This window comes from Pseudophryne corroboree, chromosome 4 (genome assembly GCF_028390025.1).
Source record: "Pseudophryne corroboree isolate aPseCor3 chromosome 4, aPseCor3.hap2, whole genome shotgun sequence".
NCBI lineage: Eukaryota > Metazoa > Chordata > Amphibia > Anura > Myobatrachidae > Pseudophryne > Pseudophryne corroboree.
In genome coordinates this window covers 543,238,526-543,263,927 of record NC_086447.1, presented here as the reverse complement: position 1 = coordinate 543,263,927, position 25,402 = coordinate 543,238,526, and the positions used below count along the sequence as shown (strand labels likewise).

Below are 25,402 nucleotides of genomic sequence, written 5' to 3'. Positions count from 1 at the left end.
ACAGATCCGGCTTCCCAGCCTGCCGATATGCTGACGAACTTCCAACCACAAGCTCCACTGCCCTGGTTCCATTACTGGTCTCCTCCGCTGAGGCCTGGACAATATCCTCCTCTTCCTCCTTATCACAAGGGTGCTCAAAGTCCCATTGAGCCAGTTTTCCAATTAGGGATTCCTTGGTATCCACTGTATTGATTACAATTTTTCTTCCATGACACAGTCCTTGCAGGACTCCCTTCTTGATGTCTTTGTAATATTGTGCTGCTGCCTCCAATCTGCTGTAATATCTTGCTTCCATGCTTGTAACCTGAGTGAGCCCTCTGCTTGCCACCAAATGTGAGGATACAGGGCTCCAAATCACTCAGTCATGGTGGTAGATGAAAAACCAACAGTGGTTTATTGAACAGAATGGGTTATAAACAGCTCAGCACATTCTAAAGAGGAGGGGCAGACTACACATCCCAGCATGCCCTGCCACAGTTTTGCTATTAAAGCATACTATAACTGAGGCAGGGCATGCTGGGATGTGCAGTTCCACAGCAGCTGGAGGACCACAGGTTTAAGACCTATGGACTACATTACTTTCAAGGTTATATGAATTCTTGTCGCTACAAATCCAATTTGGTTTATACCAAACATTTTAACTTGTTTGATGCTTTAAAAGAAAAGTGTTACTTTTACCATACACTCCATCCATTGTAGTAACTGGATAATATTGACTTTTGGGGCCCATTAGTGCACCATTTTATCTACTGTAACTGTGTAACCTTGCTAAGCCAAAGTTTAGTATATGCTTTTCTAAATCTAAAGGCAAAAAATACATTTTACTAGGTAAAATACAGGCTACATATTTTGTCAACGACTATATGTTGTACTGAATTGAACATATTTACCAGTTTTAGACAGAGCTAGCAATCCAATTAAGTCTTGTCAAGATACACAGGCACAATCAATGGTCAACCACATGTTTAACAGTCAAAGGGGTAATTTTATACGCCGTGTTTTGTTTTTAATTATAATAATTATAAGGTTAAACATGCCACCGCTTCGTAAACGTACCCCTCAAAGGTAACTGAAAGATCTTAGACACGCTTAAGCCTTCTGAACCTTTTTAAACTTAATGCTGCAATATTGTGCAATGGACACTTCACAAAGTGTAATCCCATGAACACCTACTGGTAATGGGCTGACTGGTCATCATCAGAAGGACACAATTGTGTGTGTGTGTTGCCATCTTCCCTGTACACAAATATTCCCCAGTGAATAGACAGTGTAAGAGATCCAGCAGCGTGGGCCAATATTGAGTGTATGGCAAAGCTCTGTTCCAGTGGCTTGGAGCTGCAGGGTCCCATGTGTTAATGGAAAAATTCCTCAAGGAACTCCCTTCTTGACAATAGAAATCTTTCTCTTGTCATTTTTATTTTACCTTTGATTGCTTACCTGTATTATGTATTTAAAAAATAAATAAAACCTGATTTGTCTGACAAATTGAATGCATGTTGTTTATGCTTTTTGATTAAGAATAAAAAAAACTGTCATAATGCAGATTAATAAGTTTCTGTGTATAAACTGTATCTATTTTCGAACACTTATAATGTATATAATATGATTCTAATATGCCGCGGTCACCGTTTGCTTCAATTCAGCTACTAGGTCACTGAAAAAGTGAAATCTGTTTTACCCTAGTCAGGTTGCATATCCTGAAGATTCTGTTGATAACATCACAGTCCATTGAGCAGGACATACACTCCACTTGGATTGGGCCATACCTCAGCATTCCTTCCTCCGGCCAGTACTGTGGACAGCCCTGTGCAAAGAAAAAAAACACCAAAAAACTTTGTGAGATGTTTCATTAAAGCCAAATCATTGCTTATGATATTTTGTTCCCTCAAATGCAAATAGCAATATGACCTGTGTCAAATCCACCTCATTGAGCATCACTAAGGAAGAGCATCCGTAGTCATAGACTAATCTCCAGAAGTCTTTTACAGTGTTTGGCAAGGGGTGCTGCGTAACGATGAAGGCAGCTGGCTGTCTGTAGCTCTGCAGAGGGAAAGAAATAAGGTGAAAGAGTCATTGCGTTTACTAGAACAACAAGCAGGAGAATCCAGAAAGTTGGACAAGTTCACCAATCATAGAACAGAACAGCAGCTTTAGTTTTGGAATGACTCCATTACTTATTTTAGCTGGACGGCTTCCTTGCTGTCAGAGTGAAATAAAAAATCTGTGTCCCATTTTCACCAGCAAACAAGCACTTTTGCAGCTATAGGGATAACAGCAAAGTGGTTAATAACCATAGTGCTGAGGTACTACGAAAGCTCCTTAACGTATATTATGGCAAAGACACTTTCAGTGAGACCTGAGTCCCTGCCCCCTAAACCTGATGCAGCAAACACTCAGTCATTACTATATCCAGCATTACATTCTCACCCTCATTCTCGCAGACTGCACAACACTTAACCAATTACACTAAATGTAACAAATAGCAATGTCTCTGCTAAATGTTCTGCCTAATGTAGTTCATTAGTGTCTCCATTTACAATTTTATGTATCCATTAATTATTCAGCATGTAGAGCTGGTGGGCTGGAATTTAGTAAACAACACAAACATGCCCTGTCACAGTACATGGAAGCAATGATACATGCTGCTGTGGTGCTGGCAGTTTTCTATAGGGGTTAGTTGAAAAGACATTGAGATTTTTTTTTTTATCTATACCAAAAAAAAACAAAAAAAAAAAACAAAAAAACATATGGCTTGCATTTTTTTTTATTTTTGCCTAATTACACAGTACTTGAGTTACCCTCTTTATGGGGTATATAAAGCAATCAGCATTAACAGAACAGCTTGGATCATCGAGCCTGTTCTCTAGGTGATATTTGGCCTCAGCAGCGAGCAGATGTGAACTGGAAATCTTACAGCAACAACAAACACAAGTAGCAAAAAAAGCTGCATTACAAGTAAATGAGTTCTTGGAAGACGTAAAGCACTCTGCTAGCTCGTCACACAGCCTCAGCTTCTCTCCCGATACTCAGAATGTATCTCAATAACCTTGAACGCTACCAGGATCTCCATTAACTGCTAGAGTGGAAATAAATGGGCCATATGAATCTAGCATTCCCACAAGAGGTGAACCCTGGAAGTGACAAACAACTTGCCAATATTTCATGGGAATCCAATTGTAACCAACTGCAACAGGGCTTTAATTACTGCATAATAATGTCCTATTTATTTTGGAATATTTTGCAGCACAGGTACATCAATCACACTGGAACAGGCTTAACTATGCTTGTCTTCTACACACAGAGATGGGTCTCCTTACATCCATAAGGGCTGCATTGACGTAATTGCTGCTCTCCCCATCTATGGTAATTAAGAAAGGCAGACATCTGTCAGGCGGCAGCAGGTCCATGAAACGGTTCTTCTCATGGTTCCTTGGCAAGCAGGCTATACTGCAGTCCTCGGCTTGTAGTCTTGGGGTCACAGAATTCAGAGTCTGCGGGAGAGAAATTCATTAGAAACACAACACTGTCCACTGACTATAATGAGAATATAAACCTATTTTTTTCCTTTTATGAAGAACCACATCCACAGCATTTTCTAAGCAAATAACTGGTGTGTAAACTATGGATTTTAACACAGGCGTAGAAAATAACACATTATAAATTGGATACTTATTAGATTTATCAAGCCTTGGACAGTGATAAATAGCACTGTGATAAAGTACCAACCAACCAGCGCCTAATTGTCATATCACAGGTGGTGTTTGAACAATGACAGTTGGGAGCTGATTGGTTGGTATTTTATCACTGTGCTGTTTATCACTCTCCAAGGCTTGATAAATCTGGGCCTTAGTCGTTACTGTTAACAATTAAACTTTACTGGCAATGCACAACTTTACTGCTTTCCCAAATAACTTGGAGAAACGTATGGTTTACAAACCACATGATCTTGACTAGGCTATATATGATTTGTAAAATAAATGAGATGAGAGAACACTTCTGATTACATGCATGGAAGGGGAAAAAGCACACTGTGTAGGGAATGAGGAAAGTGGGAAATGTGAGGAGGGGAATTGATGATAAATGATAATGTCTGTTTTTAAAAAAATTTGTGCTTTAAAGGAGATTTAACTATAGCGGTATTACAAGCTTATGTGCTTTTATTAAAATCAGCTTCATATAAAACAAGGGCATTACATGTTTGATTAAATGATAAAAAAAAATGCATTATTATTACATAATGTTAACAGTTTACTTAATTTGATATATACCCATTGTTTAATCATATCTACCAAGGTCAACCCAGTGGCGTAGATACAATAGCTGCAGGAGGTGTGGCTGCTACGGTGCCCAGGCCGCCTCCGGGGCCAGGCCCTCCTCCTGCAGCTAGTTGCTGAGGCCCATTGCTTTATTTCTAAGCAGTGTGCTGCTGCTTTGGCAGACGTCTCAGTCTCCTCAGTCTTAACTGATGCTGGGAAGAGGCTGTGGCTGAGCCTGCAGGGACATCCCCGGACCGTAGCCATGCCTCCTCCCAGCGTCAGTAAGGAGACGCGAGATGGAGCCGGCCGGGACGGAGAGCAGAGCAGCACACTGCTGAGAAATAAAGAGCAGGAAATGGGGCACAGTCTTTGGTTAGTCCACGGGGAGAGGATGTCTCTGAGGACAATCGACGGGGCGGGTTGGGGGGACTTCTGTGTTTGTGAGTAGTCGACGGGGGGTGGGGGAAGGGGCGGTCTGAGCAGTCAGCCAGGGGGGCCCCGTGGGGATTGTGCTGTGGGGCCCCCATTGGTATAGATACGCCTCTGGGTCAACCTGAATAAGGTCAACAGTGTCAAGGTCGACACCAAAAGGTGGACAGGTTGACGTGGAAAATGTTGACACAAGAAAAGGTCGACATGAGTATTTTTTGGGTGTTGTTTTCTCTATCCACGTGAATGGTTAAGTATGACAAAGTTGAAAAAGTAAAAAAATAAATAGTAAAAAAAACCTCAAGTCAACCTTTCCCTGTGTCCACCATTGCCATGTGGATTGTTTGACAATGTTGACCAATACTGGTCGGCCTAATGACTGCCGACCTTAGAACTGTCAACCTAGCATCCTGATACCATCCACCAATTAGTAGGATTTGCAAACAATTTGTTTCTTTTGTTATATACCACCTCATGGGTGAAGAAACTGTATCTGCAATCTTTATCCATGAACTCTAGTCAAGAAGTGAATTTGCAAACAAACACACAGCTTTAAGGGATCATACATATATCCTGGCGCTATATGAATAAATGTTAAAAATTAGTACACACCAGCACTGAGCTGATGGTGAGAATCTGCAGCCAAATGCTAACTCACAAACATATTTCAGAGATAAAATAGCACAAATACGGGGCCTGCGTATTCTTTATGACATTATAAATTATGTACGCTTTGTCATCTTAAAACACTAAATGACTATATACAAACTTATGACATGAACAAGCGACTACATCATATCATTATAGAAGTAACACACTCCTCGCTATACTTCAGCCACAAATTCTTCACACCAGATAACAAACATGCATTAGAAAATATGAACTACTTCAAAGCTACATATATTTAATTGAATGCTGTTAATGTCACTATGCAAACAAGGCAGTACATCGAAAGATAGACAGTGATGTGATTATGTTTAATGTGTAGTCATTTTTGTTCTAAGCGTATAAACTAGTGTCAGCATGCCGCACAGTGACAAGAAACACGCATTAGAAATACTTATGAACAGTACATTTCAAAAGAGAGATAAACCTAGAATACATACTGATAATACCTGGAATTCATCTTTGAGATGTGATGAGTTGGTCTGTGAGTCTATTCTGATCATGTCAAAATATGCGGCTTTAAATTCACAGACGGGTATGGCAGTTTCTCCACACAAGCACGCTTCCAGAATGGCATCATGGATGAAAATATACTGCTCCTGTATAGATATAGCAAGCAAGAGAGAGACAGATACAGCAACATTACAAGGAAGGTCAGATTAAGTGTCACAGATCTTGTTTAACTGGAAATTTTGTCAGTTACTGAAAATAGCTAAAATGAAAATGTACAATAGTTCTGCTGATATAAGAGGCAGTAACCTCAGCTGAAATTAAAGGGAGATGTATTACGCTTTTGGAGAGGTATAATGTGAAGTAGTTGGCCAGAGCAACCAATAACTGTCATTTCAAAGACCATGGGGTCTATTTACTAAGCCTTAGAGAGAGATAAAGTAGAGAGTGATAAAGCACCAGCCAACAAGCTCCTAACTGCGATGTTACAGGCCGTGTTTGACAAATGACAAGAGCCGATTGGCTGGCACTTTCTCTCCACGGCTTAGTACATAGAGCCCTGTGCTACATAAATGACAAGCTCATTGGTTTCTTTGCACAACTTCCCCACTTTGTCTTTCTTCAAGGCTTACTACATTTATCCCCTTTGAATAATGGTTATAGAGGGAACCGCACAGATTAAAGAAAAATGTCTTTATATAATGAGTCAATAATAGTAATAGTCTGAAAACAACTGAAAATAATTAATGAAATTACTTCATAGTCAGGTAACTAAGCACCTTAAGACTTTTCTTAGCCTATATGGTGTATATCACCTGTGATTATCAATACACATGTGAAAATATTTTTCGGGCTGTGATTACTGCACAGACCAATTTATAAGTGGAAGCAGTTACTGCTTATACTGAGTAATAGTATATACTCCTTCCATCTTTCTTGGATAAATATCAAGGCCCATTACCACTGTCTACTCAGACGAGAGGTCTAAGCGCAGCAATTTGTGGTCATACCCCACTGGAGATGCCCAATCTCATCTGACCTTGGAAGCCAAGGAGTGGAGGGCCGGCCCAGTACTCGGATGGGAGACCACCTTGGAACACCCAGGTACTGCAATTTATCGCCGCTCATTAGATCCACTCGCGTGCCAACTATAAGCAGTACATAAATACAGGACACCGAAAATTGGATATATGACCTATGATTCAATCCTCTGCAATAACCTTTCTTTAAAGTTGCTTATGCAGATCAAATGATGGTCATAAAAATCTTTCTGTAACACAAAGATACCACTCTATTGAGTATACCTTAGAATTACACCAATTATAACACCAGGAATCCGGCTATTTATTTATCACAGCCAAGGCTATTTATTACGTTTAATATTTTTTTATAATTTCGCACTTATTGGTAAAATCTGAACTCCATATTATTAACTTAAAATTAATAAAATTTATGATCTTAACAGATACTTATAATAAATTTCTACATGTCTGAAACTGAGTGCTCCCCAACAAGAGTCTACTGTTTTTCTGCTTCTTCTGTATTTATTTTGATACATTTATCCCCTACAATCTAAGGTTTCATCAATGGGATGTAGTCATAATATAGACATTTACAATGTCAATTACTCATGATGTCGACACCACAATGTCAACAGTTATGATGTCAACATTGTTGACATTACTACATTGATTATGTCCACATCTGCAGAATGTCAACCTGTGAAATGCAGACATTCTGCACATAATGGAGAGTTAGAGTTAGGCTGCAGCACCAGAACATTAGGGCTAGGCTGCAACAGCCAATGGGGTGGGATAGGGTGGTACCCACTAGAAATGCTGTAGGATCAGCCAGAAGTCACTGACAAACCAGGTATAGTAAGTCACCACTGGACCACCAGGAACGTTTTGTCAACATTCTAATCATGTTGACATTTCATCTACGTTGACATGATTAATGTTGGCCAATGTCGATAATCTCATGTTGACATGATAATGTGAAAAAAATATACCGTACCCTTCACTACTGCATAATAATTTGAACATTGATTTTGAACTATAAAATTTAAGTCATAGAACATACAGTACTGAATTTTGTCACATTTTACAATATTTGGTTATATAAACCAGAGTACTGATTAACCATGCATATGCATATAAATGCATGTAACATGAGCATGAAGAGAACCACATCAAGTTATTAGAAGTATTAATAGTCTTGAAAATTAGGCGGACATTTAAAATGACGCCCTAAATAAATATAATTAGATAAGTTTGCTGAGCTGATCAGTATGTATACAGACTATAGTCATGGACCTGTGACAACTAAAACACTAAATAAGTCCAAATATTCAATAAATAGATTTGCTACTGTATTTTTAATATGCAGCAGCACATAAATAAAACATAACTGGAATTCTGAAAATCGTAAACAAGTTATTAAATTACCTCTGTTTGGACCATGTTGATGCGCCGAGAGCGCAAAGCTTTCACACAGTTATAAATGTCTACCACACCTTCCCGCTCAGCCATGTCTAGCATGATGTCAATAACTATGTAACAGCCAGTGCGGCCAGCGCCAGCGCTGAATGGTGGAGAGAAAGAACTATTAAATACTGTATGTAATAACACAAGTTATAAGTACATAAAAATATGCAATAAATAAAATATACTATTTTAAATATTGTTTATAGGATTTCACTCAGGCAGTTCCAATGTCATCTTTCCTAGATTAATTACAGCTACCTTATTAAAAAGGCAATGGGGGATTACAATTGTTACTGATGGGAGATTGCTTCAGGTCCAGAGCTGAAGGGTAGTCTATACAGATGTGTCCTCATACATCGGGCCTCAATACGCCACGCGGCGGTAGATACCTTGCGTGAGTGAGTTGACAGGTCACATGCAACTCAGTTAGCGCCGGGCATCTTTTTTGCCGGAAATAAGTCTTATTCACATCGCTATGCATATCAGACGCACAAGCAGACTCTGCTGAATAAAATGATATGTGGCATGCCTATATTCTGTGTTTGGGTGCGGCTATACCTGCATAAGAAAGGGTAAGTAATTCTGTACAATATAAGTATGGTATAAGTAATCTGGTTAGTGTATGGGATATCTATGGGGCTCATTAAATATTCAGCATATGTAGTTTCCTGGTGACTGCTCATATTGACTCCAATTCTTAATTAACTTCCATTTATTTTTTTCTTTCCAATAGAAAAGTCTGGAAAGGCAGACCTCCAACTGTTCCTAATTAGGTGGGACAGTAGGTTGGACCATGGTCATTATTGCATGCACCAGTGGCAGGTTTTTATTTAGAAGAAGATTGCTTGTGGCATATTTTAATAAACTCCGGATATGTACTGTACTTCTCCCTTTATCACGTAAAGTACATGAAATGTCTGGATTTTTATTGTGTCAATCAAGGTTTAAAAAAAACACGAAAACAACTCCAAGGACCACTAAACAAAAATATACCCTTTCTTTATTGAAGGGGGCAGGTTTAGTATCAAATTCAGATAATGCATCCAGTTTACAGGTAGACTGTTTGAGAATGGGTTAATGGTGCTTTTAATCCCATGCACCCACTGTAACCCCTAGTTCTCATTAATAGGTTTGGCACAGGCAGAAGATAGCAGGTCTGTGCTTTGACTCTCCAGCTTGCCTCAGCATTCAATCATGGGAAATCAATACCAAGAGCTTTTCAGCAGAGCTATTTGTTTACACTTCACCGCTGTCTGAATAAAACAAGAGGAGAAGCACATTCGACAGTCTGATTTATTAGACGTGCATGCTCCATCCGCTTCCTTCAAGTAAATTTAAGTAACACTGTTGTTCTGTGTTATTTAAAGCACCCAAATTATTGTCTGGAAATGACACCAGTGTTTACCTAAACATGGAGAAATGAACGTTTCACATCTAGGTTGGAGGAACAACGTGTACAATGCTGGGAAAGCATTATTTAATTTTCTGCTTTACAGCAAAGGCTAAAAACAAGCCTAGCAAAACAAATTAACATGCATATTTCTTGGCAGGTAAGAGCCTATCCTTGAACATTACAAAATTATCACGAATGAAACTATTGGATGAAAAGTTTCATCTGATTCCACTGTGCACAGTGTGAGCCAAATGACCTCACTCTGTAGTAGTCAATTTGCTGCATTCCATCATTCTAAACTCTCCTGGAATACCAGACTCCCATGACAGAAGACCAGCATCCCAGGCCCCACTCAGCAATAAGCAGTGGGGCTGGACATGTGATGATGCAATCACCGCACCATCTTCCTCTGGAATATAACGGAGGGTATCTATTAAGAGCCAGTAAGTTGGGTTCTGAGATATCACTAAGCGAGCTCTCACACAGACACATCTTATATACAATTGTTCAATATCATTAAAATAGACTCACACTGACTACAGAAAAAAACTCTGCAGAAATGGCATTGCTTCTCCTTAGTTATGTCTGCAGACTCTTTTAGAGCAACATAAGAACTCCCCAAAAAAATAACACAAGGAAAAGCAGAGGAGGGAGCTATGGACGCAGACTAGAATGATCATTTTCTTCTCAGGGGAAAAGGGAGTTTGAAAATGTAACCAATACCCATTCACACTACTTCCTTGCCTATCTGGCTAGGTTTTAAGTCAGCTCTAACCCTAGTAAAGCTCTGGAGAGGACTCTGTTTCTGCATCTAAGAACATTTAGCTCAGGCAATTCTCTGTGGAAAGGAAAGTCCACGTACAGTACCCAAAGGACTGCAGGTACGAAGAAATGATGAGGGAAGACTGGATAGTTTATGCTTCTATCAGCACGGAGGCCAAAACTGTGTATATCAGCTGACTTTCAGGTTGACAAATTATTTAGTGAGTGGAGCGTCCTTGATTGACGTTGTGCTCAAATAGCTATGGGGAAGAGGGCTTTGTAAAAGATATCTGATTTAATTACTTTTGAAGTGTTTGTGTAGGCAGAGGGGAGAGTAATTACAAAACTGGTTGCAAATGTTCATAGGTGACTAGTGTCCTGTAATCAATGGCGGGGGAAAACACTATCACATTAATGCACACCATGGATGCCAACAATCCTGAAATGTTCAAGATATTTAACTCCCGACAGAGCAGATGGCCTCAGTGTGACCCACATCCCTCTGCACAACCTCCTTAGGGATGTGTCACATCACAGGAGGCACCTACTCACCGTAGTGCAAATCGGGACTATCGAAAGATAAGAAATAGTACACTGTAGAATGTTACTTTTAAAATAAAAGAATTCCTCCAGTTTTAAAAATAGGGGATAGAAAAACAGAGAAGACATAAAAGATACAATCCTTTATCAAATTTCGCTGTGAATAAACCATCAATTATATGAGATCTACAGTATATAAAGATAAATCTATTGTAAGAATTGGCAGTAAAAGCATATATATGAATTATTTAGTCCTTGCAATTGTGTAAGCTAAATAAGAAATGGCACGGTATACAGAAAAAAACGTAAACTTCAAAATGGCAAAAACAAAAAGCACTACAAACCTGCAGTGAACCACAATGGGACCAGCACTTGGTGGGTTGGACAACTTCACACGTCTAATAAAGGACAGAAGTCCAGTAGCATGATAGGGAACTCCATGATCAGGCCACCCAGTAAAATGGAACTGCTTGACTTCTCTGATTTCATTATATCCTCTCTGCAAATATACAATGCACACACATACTATAATTACCTTATTATATTATATATTTTTATGGGTGCACATTACACCTAGCACAACAAAACTTACCTATAAAAAAATAAAAGCTGAAAATATAGGTAATTATATAAGATTTTGTACATGCATTTATTAAAGCAGCAATAAAAATGCACAACATTATATGATTAAATTATGACAGTGAGATACAATATCCTTATACAAAATGTTCAACCAGAAACACAGTGGTGCTAAAAAGTTTGTGAAATTTATAAACCTCTTTCATTTTCCACATTTAATCTGAATTCTACAAATTATTAGAACACAATAAATCAATTAGCCCACAAAAGGATACATTTTTTAATTCTTTACTGATCAATATTCTATTACTTCAAACCTGGACCGTTATGGTACCATGAGGACCGCGCTAGGGAACCTTTGGGATAATGGATGCTGAATGTAATTAGGTTGGCAGTGAGCAGTCAGTTTTTGGGAGTTCGCCTGCTATTGAGAGGCTGTCCACATTCTAGCCTTCTCCCAATCAATAGATAAGATGAAAGGTAAGTGGGTTTCCTGTGTTTTGTTATTCCTATTTATTTTAAGAAATAGGTTGCAATTGTATTTCTGCATCTCATTTTTTTCTGTAATAATTTAGACTTTCTTATGCATATTAGCAGCAGCGGCTCCTGCTTGAATTTAGTAGGGGTGCTGCTGCTACCCCAGTGCCCGGAGAGGAAATAGCTAGCTGCCAGCCCTGGGTCCTGGCACCAGCACAATGGATCAGGTAGGTGCCCGGACCAGCACGTGCGCCACAGTGTAACTGCGCACAAGCAACCCCCCCGGCTTCTATGGGGTGTACTTACTGCAGCCCATAGAAGCCGGATTGGGCTGCGCCAAAGGCAGAGAGTGGCTTCCTAAAGGAAGCCAGCTCTCTGCTTATTGCAGCCTAGTCTATCAATGCCAGAGGGAGGAAACATCTCCCAATGGGACTGCCTTGTGTGTCTGATTGACAGGTAGGACTTCCAATAGGAAGTCACTGCCAGTCACAGACTGCATCTGGCTCACTGACACGGAGAGGATTGGAGGATTTTACCTTGGAGGGCCACAGCTCTGCAGCACATAAGGAAAATCTGCCACTGCATATTAGTATCCCGCATATATATAGTGCCACAAGGGTTCCACTGTGCCTTAGAAAGCACATAACCAGATGAGCAAAAATGGTGACTTACAGTACAAAAAAATACAGGACAAGGAAATGGATTATACACATTGCTGACATCAGCGATCATAACACTCAAATAAGCAGCAGGGCGGCAGCAACCAAGGATTAGGTGCTGTTGTAGGGGGTATGGAGTAAATGATAGTAAAAGTAAAGGAAGGAGAAGCACATGTGGGAAGAGGGCCCTGCTTGTAAGAGCTTATATTCTAAATGGTAGGGGCGGACAGGAGTGACACAGATGGCATAGACATTAAGGACAGAGCAGTATGTTAGGATGAGAGCTGGATGGCATTGAGGAAGAGATGGGTCTTCAGAGAGCGTTTGAAGTTTTGAAGGGACGTAGAGAGTCTGATAGGGAGTGGGAAGAATTCCATAGGTAGTGAGCAGCACGAGTAAAATCTTGGAGGCGGGAGTGAGAGGAAGTAATCACTTGGCAGGAAAGGCAGCATGCATATGTGGAGCAAAGTGGGTTTATGGGAATGTGCAGGGATATTAGGTCAGAGAGTTTTGGAGGGGAAGGGAACTAGAGTAGGGTCTGTAAGAGAGAGGAGGCAGACATAGATAGGAAAAAAAGATGGGCAGCAGCATTAAGGTTAGACTGGAGAGGAGAGGGGTGGGTGTCAGGGGGGCCAGATAGGAAGAGGTTACAGCAGTCCAATCTGGAGATGACCAGTGAGTGGATGAGGAACTTTGTAAAGTCCATTTAATAAAATTCTGCCTTTTGCGTTCTTAATGGGCTCGTACTATAGTGCTTACTTGTAAACATTATATTTAGGAGATATGATTGTTTTGGCTACAGGATCGCTGATTAATTTATGTTGTGACTGCAGTTTGAGACAAGTAAGGGAGTAAATGAGCACATCCTTATGGGGTCAGCTCTGGAATTAAACCTTAGTGGTGGCAGGTCTGGGAAGGTAAACAGTAAGATATAACTTTGTGGGATTTTAGTCACACATTTAGACAGATAGGGTGGTTTGGTTTTGAGTAATCCTTTCACACCCATATCATGCATGCCGAGGTGAGGGTTGTCATAAGGAGCATTTAAACTGTAAAATAAAAGGAAAAAGAAAAACAAACTTGGTAGACAGTCATCGAAGGGAATTGTAGTAGTTCAGGGATTATTCAAATAGATCTGAAGCAAGGAAATGATTTTAAAATATAGGCAATATAAATATATGTACATTATATACTTGTCTTTATTATAATTATCAGAAATTTGCATATAGCTTTTAAATTCCCTGCGTTATTTGTTTTGGGGTTTTTTTTTTTTTTTTTTCAACAGTTCTATTTCTGTCTTTCTTTAAAAAAAAATGTAAAAATCTTTTGACTGTTTTTGTATAGATCTTCCAATTATGTTTGCATTTGACCAATGAGAAAACAAGTCATTTTAGTGATGAGGAGGCTTCAATATAATTCTGCAGACAACATTACAGTGATTTTCTGTTTCATTTACAGTACCCCATTAACTATTTCAGTATCACGATTGGAGACTATTTGACTATTTAGATGCATGAAGAACACTATCACCATATTACACTATAAGGCAGAAACTTTTATTACTATGGTGTGCCACTAAAGGTAAATAAAGGGTAAAATAACAGAATTATGCATCAATGCCATATAAAAATTAAAATATACTGAGATTTCACCCATTGTCATTAGTTTCTTGAGCTGCATACTGTAGATCAAATGTCTGAAAAAAACATTATTATTTTGCACAGTTAAACTACATTATAGTTGGAATCTAGATTTTAAATTGTCCCATCCCCCATTAAAAGGCTTATAACCTACACCAGAATGTTTGCTTAGAAAAGTATCTATTTCACTGTTCAGTGGGTTTTATTACAGATAATGAGTTTGCTATCCTAAACAAAATATGTATTACATTACTGAAAAGGTACTGTATAATTATACAATAAACCTCTTCAGAGATTTGCTTATTCTATACATACGGTGAGAACACAACATTAAGTTCTTTTAAGGCAGGGGTGGCCAGTCTTTTGGGACCTAGGATCTACTCTTTGTTAACTTACTTATCGGTCATCTACAGACGTCAAATAACACCAATACTGACGCACACATTTAAAAATAGCATTAATAATGACCAGCAATTCCACTAATAATATTAGTGGAATTTGTTTTTACATTATTATGCTCTAAATAATAAACTCTAAAACGTAACTGTATAGTGGCAGTGTTGTTTATGTAATATACTCCTTAAAACAGTGCTGGCCAAAACGTATATGGACACAGGATATTGATGATATTTATCATACTCCTTGCAGGGTGTAGCTTATTTCTTTATGTATTTTTTTTTTTATGTAGGTGCTGCGGAACCCTTGTGGTGACATATAAAGGATAATAAGATTATAAAAATTCACACCTTTTTCATGGCATTTTAGCTATCATCATGCCAAGTTTTTATTTATACGAAAGGTGGTGAAAAAGACACTACACTACTAATGCCAATTACAGTAAATGGCAGGAAAATGTAGGTAAGTACCCAAATTGCCTAGGGAATGTTAAATGCAAAATACGCAAATATAAAATTTTAACTTTTTCAAAGCCATAACTAACAAACATATCAGGAGCCCCAAAAAAGAGCTATAATTGGGTGCGTATTAGACCGGCGATTCATACAAGAACAATGATTGTCTTCAGTTTCCGCTTTTCCACCAGGCTCTGAATACCCACAAGTTAACTCCCTCCAATCAGGGTGCACTTTAAATAGACGCACCGTTATGGGACTTCAGTTAGACTGCGGCTATTTGGTCCCTCCTACCTTTATCCCAGTTCCTTTGGCATATAGAGTAATAGAGCAATTTGATGCCGGGTCGCCATGGCAAAAAGATAAGCAACATAAAAAATAGGATTTTAAATACCTACCGGTAAATCCTTTTCTCGTAGTCCATACCGGTAGGTATTTGAAATCCTATTTTCTCTAGCATCCATAAGGGATATTGGGGACACATTAGTACAATGGGGATGTCCCAAAGCTTCCAGAACGGGTGGAGACATCTGCAGCACCGCCTGGCCAAACTGGGTATCCTCTTTGGCCAGGGAATCAAACTTTTAGAACGTCACAAAGGTTTTCTTCCCCAACCAGGTAGCGGCTCGACATAGTTGCAAGGCCGAGACTCCACGGGCAGCCGCCCAGGAAGAGCCCACCGATCTAGTAGAGTGGGCCTTTAGAGACTTAGGAACAGGTAAGGCTGCCGACACATAGGCCTGTTGGATAGTAAGTCGAATCCAACAAGCAATGGACTGCTTTGAAGCAGGGCAACCCTTCTTCTGCGCATCATAGAGCACGGACAGGGAAACCAGTCTTTCTGATCTGAGCTGTACGCTTGACATAGATCTTCAAGGCACACACAGCATCCAATGCCTCTGAAGGAGCAGATGAGTCAGTACAGGATGGAACTACAATACTGTAGGTTGATTAAGATGAAATGCGGAAACAACCTTCGGCAGGAACTGCTGTCTAGTCCTGAGCTCCGCTCTGTCCTCTTAAAACACCAAATACGGACTTTTATACGATAAGGCCCCCAATTCTGAGACACGTCTAGCAGAAGCCAGGGCCAGTAACATCACTGTCTTCCACGTGAGGTACTTGTCTTCTACCGTCATCAGAGGTTCAAACCAGGAGGACTGTAGAAATCGTAATACCACATCCAAATCCCAAGGAGCTGTAGGCGGCACAAATGGAGGTTGGATGTGAAGCACCCCTTGCAAGAAGGTCTGAACTTCAGGAAGTATAGCCAACTTCTTTTGGAAGAAGATTGAAAGAGCCGAAATTTGAACCTTAATGGATCCTAGACGTAAGCCTTGATCCACTCCAGACTGCAGGAAACGAAGAAAGTGAAAATTGGCAGATGGAAATGTGCGTTCCTCGCACCAGGAAACGTATCTCCGCCAGATATTATGATAGTGTTTTGACGTCACAGGTTTTATGGCTTGCACCATAGTGGCAATGACCTTTTTAGAAAGTCCCTTGTGAGCTAGGATGTTCCACTCAACTTCCATGTCGTCAAACTAAGTCGCCGTAAGTCCGGGTAGATGGACGGTCCTTGTTGAAGATCTCTTTTGAGTGGTAGAGGCCAAGGGTCTTCGAACGGACATGTCCAGAAGATCCGCGTACCACGCTCTCCGGGGCAAGCAGAATTGCTTGTACTCCTTGATGCCTTATCCTCTTGAGCACCTTTGGGATCAACGGAATCGGATGAAATATGTAGACCATCTGGTAAGGCCAAGGCGACGTCAGTGTATCCACTGCGCACGCCTGAGGGTCTTTGGTTCGCAAGCAATAGGAGCGAAGTTTCTTGTTGAGGTGAGACGCCATCATGTCGATCTGGGGGTAAACCCACCGGTTGATGATCTGTTGAAACACTTGAGGATGTAGGCCCCACTCCCCTGGGTGGAGATTGTGGCAACTCAGGAAGTCCGCTTCCCAATTGTCCACTCCCGGAATGAAGATTACGGACAGTGCTAGTGTATTTCTTTCTGCCCAGATGAGTATTCTTGATTTTTCTCGCATGCAGGCCCTGCTTTTTGTCCCTCCTTGCCGATTTATGTACGCCACAGCCGTGGTGTTGTCTGACTGAACCTGGATTGCTTGATCCCGGAGCAGAAGGGAGGCCTGAATCAGGGCATTGTAGATAGCCCGAAGTTCCAGGATGTTGATCGGAAGTAGGGCCTCTTGGGCAGACCACCTGCCCTGTAAGTGCACCCCTTGGGTGACAGCCCCCCATCCTTTCAGACTCGCATCCGTCGTGAGGAGAATCCAATCCTGAATTCCGAAGCATCGACCTTCCTGGAGATTGGAAGACTGCAGCCACCACAGGCCTGGGGTGACAGTTGAATCATCCGGTGCATCTGAAGATGGGAACCGGACCACTTGTTCAGGATGTCCAGTTGAAAGGGTCTGGCATGGAACTGGCCATACTGGATGGCCTCGAACGAGACTACCATCTTTCCCAACAATCTTATGCATAGATGAATGGAGACTCGAGTCGGTCGGAGAACCATGCGAATCAATTCCTGGAGAGTTCTCACTTTGTCCTCTGGGAGGAACACTTTCTGCGCTACAGTATTCAGTAGAATTCCCAGAAACAGGAGCCGCTGAGATGGCTCCAGGTGAGACTTCTGTAAATTGAGGATCCACCTGTGGTGTGACAGAAAGTGTATCGGGCGATCTATATGTAGCAGTAGGCGCTCCCTGGAACTTGCTTTTATCAGGAGATTGTCCAGGTAAGGGACCATGTTGATCCCTCGGACCCTGAGCTGGAACATCAGGCCAAAGGGTAACGCGTGGAACTGGTAGTGATCGTTCAGCAGGGCAAAACTCAGATAGGCCTGATGAGGAGGCCAAATTGGGATATGGAGGTAGGCGTCCTTGATATCCAGGCACACTAGGAATTCCTGACGTTCCAGGCCTGCGATCACTGCTCTCAGAGATTCCATCTTTAGGTAAGGATTCAAGGACTTCAGATTCAAAACTGGCCTCACAGACCCGTCTGGTTTTGGCACAATGAACAGATTGGAGTAGTAACCTTGTCCTTGCTGTTGCAGGGGTTCTGGAACAATGACTTGGGACTGGTCCAACTTGGTGATGGCCTGTAGTAGCGTAACATGCATATTTTCCAAAGCTGGTAAGCTTGATTTGAAGAATCGTTGGGGAGGAGCACCATTGAACTCCAGCTTGTAACCCTGAGAAATTAGGTCCCTTGCCCAGGCGCCCTGGCAGGAACTTTCTCAGATGTGGCTGAAGTGACGTAACCGGTCTCGCACCTCGAGATCCTCCCGGGGTGGGCTGGCACCGTCATGCTGAGGTCTTTGTGGAAGCTGAACTGGTGCTCTGTTCTTGAGAGCCGGCAACGGCTGGTTTCTTAGGTTTACCCCTGGTGCCTCTAGCTGCATTTGATGCACCTCTGGCCCTAGAGCGAAATCTGGTGGGCCGAAAGGATTGAGCAGACGGTCCCGGGTAGGTATGTCTAGCAGGCGGAGCCAAGGGAAGAAACGCATATTTCCCAGCAGTAGCTTTGGAGATCCATGCGTCCAATTCGCCTCTGAAGAGCCATTCACCTGTAAAGGGAAGAGATTCCACATTGCGTTTGTAGTCAGCGTCTGCATTCCACTGATGCAACCAAATGGCTGTGTGTGCTGACAGCGCCATAGCAGTGTTTCTAGCATTAATATTGCCAATCTCTTTTAGGGAGTCACAAAGGACTCTTGCAGTGTCCTGAATGTGTTTTAGGAAAGTCACTGTAGTAACTAGGGTCATGTCACCCGAGAGACCCTCCTGAATTTGAGTAGCCCAGGAGTGAATTGCATGTGTCATCCAGCAACCTGCAATGATCGGTCTTTGAGATACACCTGCAGCAATGTAGATAGATTTCAGTGATGCCTCAATTTTCCTATCCCCGGGGTCCTTTACCGTAAAGGAGCCCGGAGCCAGGAGTACCGCCTTCTTAGAGAGGCAAGAGACTGAGACGTCTACAGCCAGAGATTCTTCCCAGAACTTTGTACCCTCAGGGGCAAAGGGGAATGTATGCAAAAACCGTTTTAATACCTGATATTTCTTATCTGGATTCTTCCAGGCTAGCTTAAATAAATTATCTAATTCTTTAGAATCAGGAAATGTGACAGTCAGTTTGCCTTGAGGGAGGAAAAATGACTGATTTGAAGCGTCCTCTAGGGGGATCTTTAGCACATCCCTTATAGCTAAAATGAGGGGTTCAAAACCATGTGTAGAAAATGAATCCCCAGCTAAGGGATCCACACAGTCTCCATCATCCTGTATATCATCATCAGAATCTGATAGAAGTGCAGGTAAAGCACATTTTTGCGCACCTGTATTAGACAGGAGGAGATGGGGAATATCAGCCCTGGTAGCTAGATCTGCTACTGCTTTTTGCAGTTCTTGTGTTTTGTTGGAATTTGCAGTGAGCTGAGATGACATATCAGACATCATAGTTTTGATAGCCCCCAGCCTGGTGGGCTAGTGACTCTCCCTACATTGTCCTCAGTGAGGCTGTCAGCGTTTTTACATAACAGTGGGAACTTCTTATACGTTTTTCCCTCAGAGGAATAATATCTGTGCACAATTAGCAGCTCTCCCCCTAATCAACACCAACGGCACAGGTATGCTGTTGCCCAAACAGCATACCGAAATAAACAAATGTTTAAAATAAGGTGAAGAAAAACTCTGGAGCTAGCAGATTGTGCATCCTCTCCACAGGGTACTTTTTTCTAAACTGCCTGTGGGAGGCGGCATAGAGGGGAGGAGCCAGCACACCCAGTGGAAGAAATTTAAAGTGCACTGGCTCCTTTGGACCCCGTCTATACCCATCGTACTAATGTGTCCCCAATATCCCTTATGGATGCTAGAGAAAGACACACATACTGTATGTACTAAAAAAAAAGTTTGGACCATAAAATTGCATCTCTGTCCAACTCAAAATGAGGTCCATAAAGTGGGGTTATAGTCTGTTTTAGGGTTGGGAAAGTTTCAGTCTCTTGAAAGAAAACACAAAAGAAAAATAAGATTTTACTTACCGATAAATCTATTTCTCGGAGTCCGTAGTGGATGCTGGGGTTCCTGAAAGGACCATGGGGAATAGCGGCTCCGCAGGAGACAGGGCACAAAAAGTAAAGCTTTTCCAGATCAGGTGGTGTGCACTGGCTCCTCCCCCTATGACCCTCCTCCAGACTCCAGTTAGGTACTGTGCCCGGACGAGCGTACACAATAAGGGAGGATTTTGAATCCCGGGTAAGACTCATACCAGCCACACCAATCACACCGTACAACTTGTGATCTAAACCCAGTTAACAGTATGATAACAGCGGAGCCTCTGAAAGATGGCTTCCTTCAACAATAACCCGAATTAGTTAACAATAACTATGTACAATTATTGCAGATAATCCGCACTTGGGATGGGCGCCCAGCATCCACTACGGACTCCGAGAAATAGATTTATCGGTAAGTAAAATCTTATTTTCTCTATCGTCCTAGTGGATGCTGGGGTTCCTGAAAGGACCATGGGGATTATACCAAAGCTCCCAAACGGGCGGGAGAGTGCGGATGACTCTGCAGCACCGAATGAGAGAACTCCAGGTCCTCCTTAGCCAGAGTATCAAATTTGTAAAATTTTACAAACGTGTTCTCCCCTGACCACGTAGCTGCTCGGCAAAGTTGTAATGCCGAGACCCCTCGGGCAGCCGCCCAAGATGAGCCCACCTTCCTTGTGGAGTGGGCCTTTACAGATTTAGGCTGTGGCAGGCCTGCCACAGAATGTGCAAGTTGGATTGTGCTACAGATCCAACGAGCAATCGTCTGCTTAGACGCAGGAGCACCCATCTTGTTGGGTGCATACAATATAAACAACGAGTCAGATTTTGTGACTCCAGCTGTCCTTGCAATATATATTTTTAATGCTCTGACAACGTCCAGTAACTTGGAGTCCTCCAAGTCACTTGTAGCCGCAGGCACTACAATAGGCTGGTTCAGATGAAATGCTGACACCACCTTAGGGAGAAAATGCGGACGAGTCCGCAGTTCTGCCCTGTCCGAATGGAAAATCAGATATGGGCTTTTGTAAGATAAAGCTGCCAGTTCTGACACTCTCCTGGCCGAAGCCAGGGCTAGAAGCATGGTCACTTTCCATGTGAGATATTTCAAATCCACCTTCTTTAGTGGTTCAAACCAATGAGATTTTAGAAAGTCCAAAACCACATTGAGATCCCACGGTGCCACTGGAGGCACCACAGGAGGCTGTATATGTAGCACTCCCTTAACAAAGGTCTGGACTTCAGGGACTGAAGCCAATTCTTTTTGAAAGAAAATCGACAGGGCCGAAATTTGAACCTTAATAGATCCCAATTTGAGACCCATAGACAATCCTGATTGCAGGAAATGTAGGAATCGACCCAGTTGAAATTCCTCCGTCGGAGCACTCCGATCTTCGCACCACGCAACATATTTTCGCCAAATTCGGTGATAATGTTGCACGGTTACTTCCTTCCTTGCTTTAATCAAAGTAGGAATGACTTCTTCCGGCATGCCTTTTTCCTTTAGGATCCGGCGTTCAACCGCCATGCCGTCAAACGCAGCCGCGGTAAGTCTTGAAACAGACAGGGACCCTGCTGAAGCAAGTCCCTCCTTAGAGGTAGAGGCCACGGATCTTCCGTGATCATCTCTTGAAGTTCCGGGTACCAAGTCCTTCTTGGCCAATCCGGAACCACTAGTATCGTCCTTACGCCTCTTTGCCGTATAATTCTCAATACTTTTGGTATGAGAGGCAGAGGAGGAAACACATACACCGACTGGTACACCCAAGGCGTTACCAGCGCGTCCACAGCTATTGCCTGCGGATCTCTTGACCTGGCGCAATACCTGTCCAGTTTTTTGTTGAGGCGAGACGCCATCATGTCCACCATTGGTCTTTCCCAACGGGTTACCAGCAAGTGGAAGACTTCTGGATGAAGTCCCCACTCTCCCGGGTGAAGATCGTGTCTGCTGAGGAAGTCTGCTTCCCAGTTGTCCACTCCCGGGATGAACACTGCTGACAGTGCTATCACATGATTCTCTGCCCAGCGAAGAATCCTTGCAGCTTCTGCCATTGCACTCCTGCTTCTTGTGCCGCCCTGTCTGTTCACATGGGCGACTGCCGTGATGTTGTCCGACTGGATCAACACCGGTTTTCCCTGAAGCAGAGGTTCTGCCTGGCTTAGAGCATTGTATATTGCTCTTAGTTCCAGAATGTTTATGTGAAGAGACGTTTCCAGGCTCGTCCATACTCCCTGGAAGTTTCTTCCTTGTGTGACTGCTCCCCAGCCTCTCAGGCTGGCGTCCGTGGTCACCAGGATCCAATCCTGTATGCCGAATCTGCGGCCCTCCAATAGATGAGCACTCTGCAACCACCACAGAAGAGACACCCTTGTCCTTGGAGACAGGGTTATCCGCAGGTGCATCTGAAGATGCGACCCTGACCATTTGTCCAACAGATCCCTTTGGAAAATTCTTGCGTGGAATCTGCCGAATGGAATTGCTTCGTAAGAAGCCACCATTTTTCCCAGGACTCTTGTGCATTGATGTACAGACACCTTTCCTGGTTTTAGGAGGTTCCTGACAAGCTCGGATAACTCCTTGGCTTTTTCCTCCGGGAGAAAAACCTTTTTCTGAACCGTGTCCAGAATCATCCCTAGGAACAGCAGACGAGTTGTCGGCATTAACTGGGATTTTGGAATATTCAGAATCCACCCGTGCTGTTTTAGCACTTCTTGAGACAGTGCTAATCCCATCTCTAGCTGTTCTCTGGACCTTGCCCTTATTAGGAGATCGTCCAAGTATGGGATAATTAATATGCCTTTTCTTCGAAGAAGAATCATCATCTCGGCCATTACCTTTGTAAAGACCCGAGGTGCCGTGGACAATCCGAACGGCAGCGTCTGAAACTGATAGTGACAGTTTTGTACAACGAACCTGAGGTACCCCTGGTGTGAGGGGTAAATTGGAACGTGGAGATACGCATCCTTGATGTCCAAGGATACCATAAAGTCCCCCTCTTCCAGGTTCGCTATCACTGCTCTGAGTGACTCCATCTTGAACTTGAACTTCTTTATGTACAGGTTCAAGGACTTCAGATTTAGAATAGGCCTTACCGAGCCATCCGGCTTCGGTACCACAAAAAGAGTGGAATAATACCCCTTCCCTTGTTGTAGAAGAGGTACCTTGACTATCACCTGCTGAGAGTACAGCTTGTGAATGGCTTCCAAAACCGTCTCCCTTTCGGAGGAGGACGTTGGTAAAGCAGACTTCAGGAAACGGCGAGGTGGATCTGTCTCTAATTCCAACCTGTACCCCTGAGATATTATCTGCAGGATCCAGGGATCTACCTGCGAGTGAGCCCACTGCGCGCTGTAATTTTTGAGACGACCACCCACCGTCCCCGAGTCCGCTTGAGAAGCCCCAGCGTCATGCTGAGGCTTTTGTAGAAGCCGGGGAAGGCTTCTGTTCCTGGGAAGGAGCTGCCTGTTGCTGTCTCTTCCCTCGACCTCTGCCTCGTGGCAGATATGAATAGCCCTTTGCTCTCTTATTTTTAAAGGAACGAAAGGGCTGCGGTTGAAAAGTCGGTGCCTTTTTCTGTTGGGGAGTGACTTGAGGTAGAAAGGTGGATTTCCCGGCTGTAGCCGTGGCCACCAAATCTGATAGACCGACTCCAAATAACTCCTCCCCTTTATACGGCAAAACTTCCATATGTCGTTTTGAATCCGCATCGCCTGTCCACTGTCGCGTCCATAAAGCTCTTCTGGCCGAAATGGACATAGCACTTACCCGTGATGCCAGTGTGCAGATATCCCTCTGTGCATCACGCATATAAAGAAATGCATCCTTTATTTGTTCTAACGACAGTAAAATATTGTCCCTGTCCAGGGTATCAATATTTTCAATCAGGGACTCTGACCAAACTACCCCAGCACTGCACATCCAGGCAGTCGCTATAGCTGGTCGTAGTATAACACCTGCATGTGTGTATATACTTTTTTGGATATTTTCCATCCTCCTATCTGATGGATCTTTAAGTGCGGCCGTCTCAGGAGAGGGTAACGCCACTTGTTTAGATAAGCGTGTTAGCGCCTTGTCCACCCTAGGAGGTGTTTCCCAGCGCTCCCTAACCTCTGGCGGGAAAGGGTATAATGCCAATAATTTCTTTGAAATTATCAGCTTTTTATCAGGGGCAACCCACGCTTCATTACACACGTCATTTAATTCTTCTGATTCAGGAAAAACTATAGGTAGTTTTTTCACACCCCACATAATACCCTGTTTAGTGGTACCTGTAGTATCAGCTAAATGTAACGCCTCCTTCATTGCCAAAATCATATAACGTGTGGCCCTACTGGAAAATACGGTTGATTCGTCACCGTTCTGGTGTCGACTCCCTAGGGGGTGACATCCTCATATTTGGCAATTGCTCCGCCTCCACACCAATATCGTCCTCATACATGTCGACACACACGTACCGACACACAGCAGACACACAGGGAATGCTCCTAACGAAGACAGGACCCACTAGCCCTTTGGGGAGACAGAGGGAGAGTTTGCCAGCACACACCAAAAGCGCTATATATATCAGGGATAGCCTTATAATAAGTGCTCCCTTATAGCTGCTTTATATATATCAAAATATCGCCATAAATTTGCCCCCCCTCTCTGTTTTACCCTGTTTCTGTAGTGCAGTGCAGGGGAGAGACCTGGGAGCCGTCCTGACCAGCGGAGCTGTGAGAGGAAATGGCGCCGTGTGCTGAGGAGATAGGCCCCGCCCCTTTTCCGGCGGGCTCGTCTCCCGCTATTTAGTGAATCCAGGCAGGGGTTAAATATCTCCATATAGCCTCTGGGGGCTATATGTGAGGTATTTTTAGCCTTTATATAGGTTACATTTGCCTCCCAGGGCGCCCCCCCCCAGCGCCCTGCACCCTCAGTGACTGCGTGTGAAGTGTGCTGAGAGGAAAATGGCGCACAGCTGCAGTGCTGTGCGCTACCTTTAGAAGACTGCAGGAGTCTTCAGCCGCCGATTCTGGACCTCTTCTGACTTCAGCATCTGCAAGGGGGCCGGCGGCGCGGCTCCGGTGACCATCCAGGCTGTACCTGTGATCGTCCCTCTGGAGCTGATGTCCAGTAGCCAAGAAGCCAATCCATCCTGC

At 42.9% G+C, this 25,402-nt stretch overlaps 1 protein-coding gene and 1 pseudogene across 11 annotated transcripts in view; one reads left to right on the top strand and one right to left on the bottom strand.

Moving 5' to 3' along the window:
• PTPRK (protein tyrosine phosphatase receptor type K) overlaps positions 1 to 25,402 on the bottom strand; it is a 689,055-nt gene that overhangs the window by 24,030 nt on the left and 639,623 nt on the right. For 7 of the 11 annotated variants that reach the window (XM_063917350.1, XM_063917338.1, XM_063917341.1 and 4 more), the window contains 6 exons: positions 11,327 to 11,481; positions 8,249 to 8,384; positions 5,792 to 5,950; positions 3,318 to 3,491; positions 1,909 to 2,040; positions 1,679 to 1,804 (listed from right to left, as the gene is read on the bottom strand). In XM_063917350.1, the coding sequence (XP_063773420.1) occupies positions 1,679 to 1,804; positions 1,909 to 2,040; positions 3,318 to 3,491; positions 5,792 to 5,950; positions 8,249 to 8,384; positions 11,327 to 11,481 (882 nt within the window). The remainder of the gene's footprint in view (positions 1 to 1,678; positions 1,805 to 1,908; positions 2,041 to 3,317; positions 3,492 to 5,791; positions 5,951 to 8,248; positions 8,385 to 11,326; positions 11,482 to 25,402) is intronic. The other 4 variants (XM_063917340.1, XM_063917342.1, XM_063917346.1 and 1 more) reach the window with 1 other exon arrangement.
• Positions 6,798 to 6,917, top strand: LOC134912398 (5S ribosomal RNA; annotated as a pseudogene).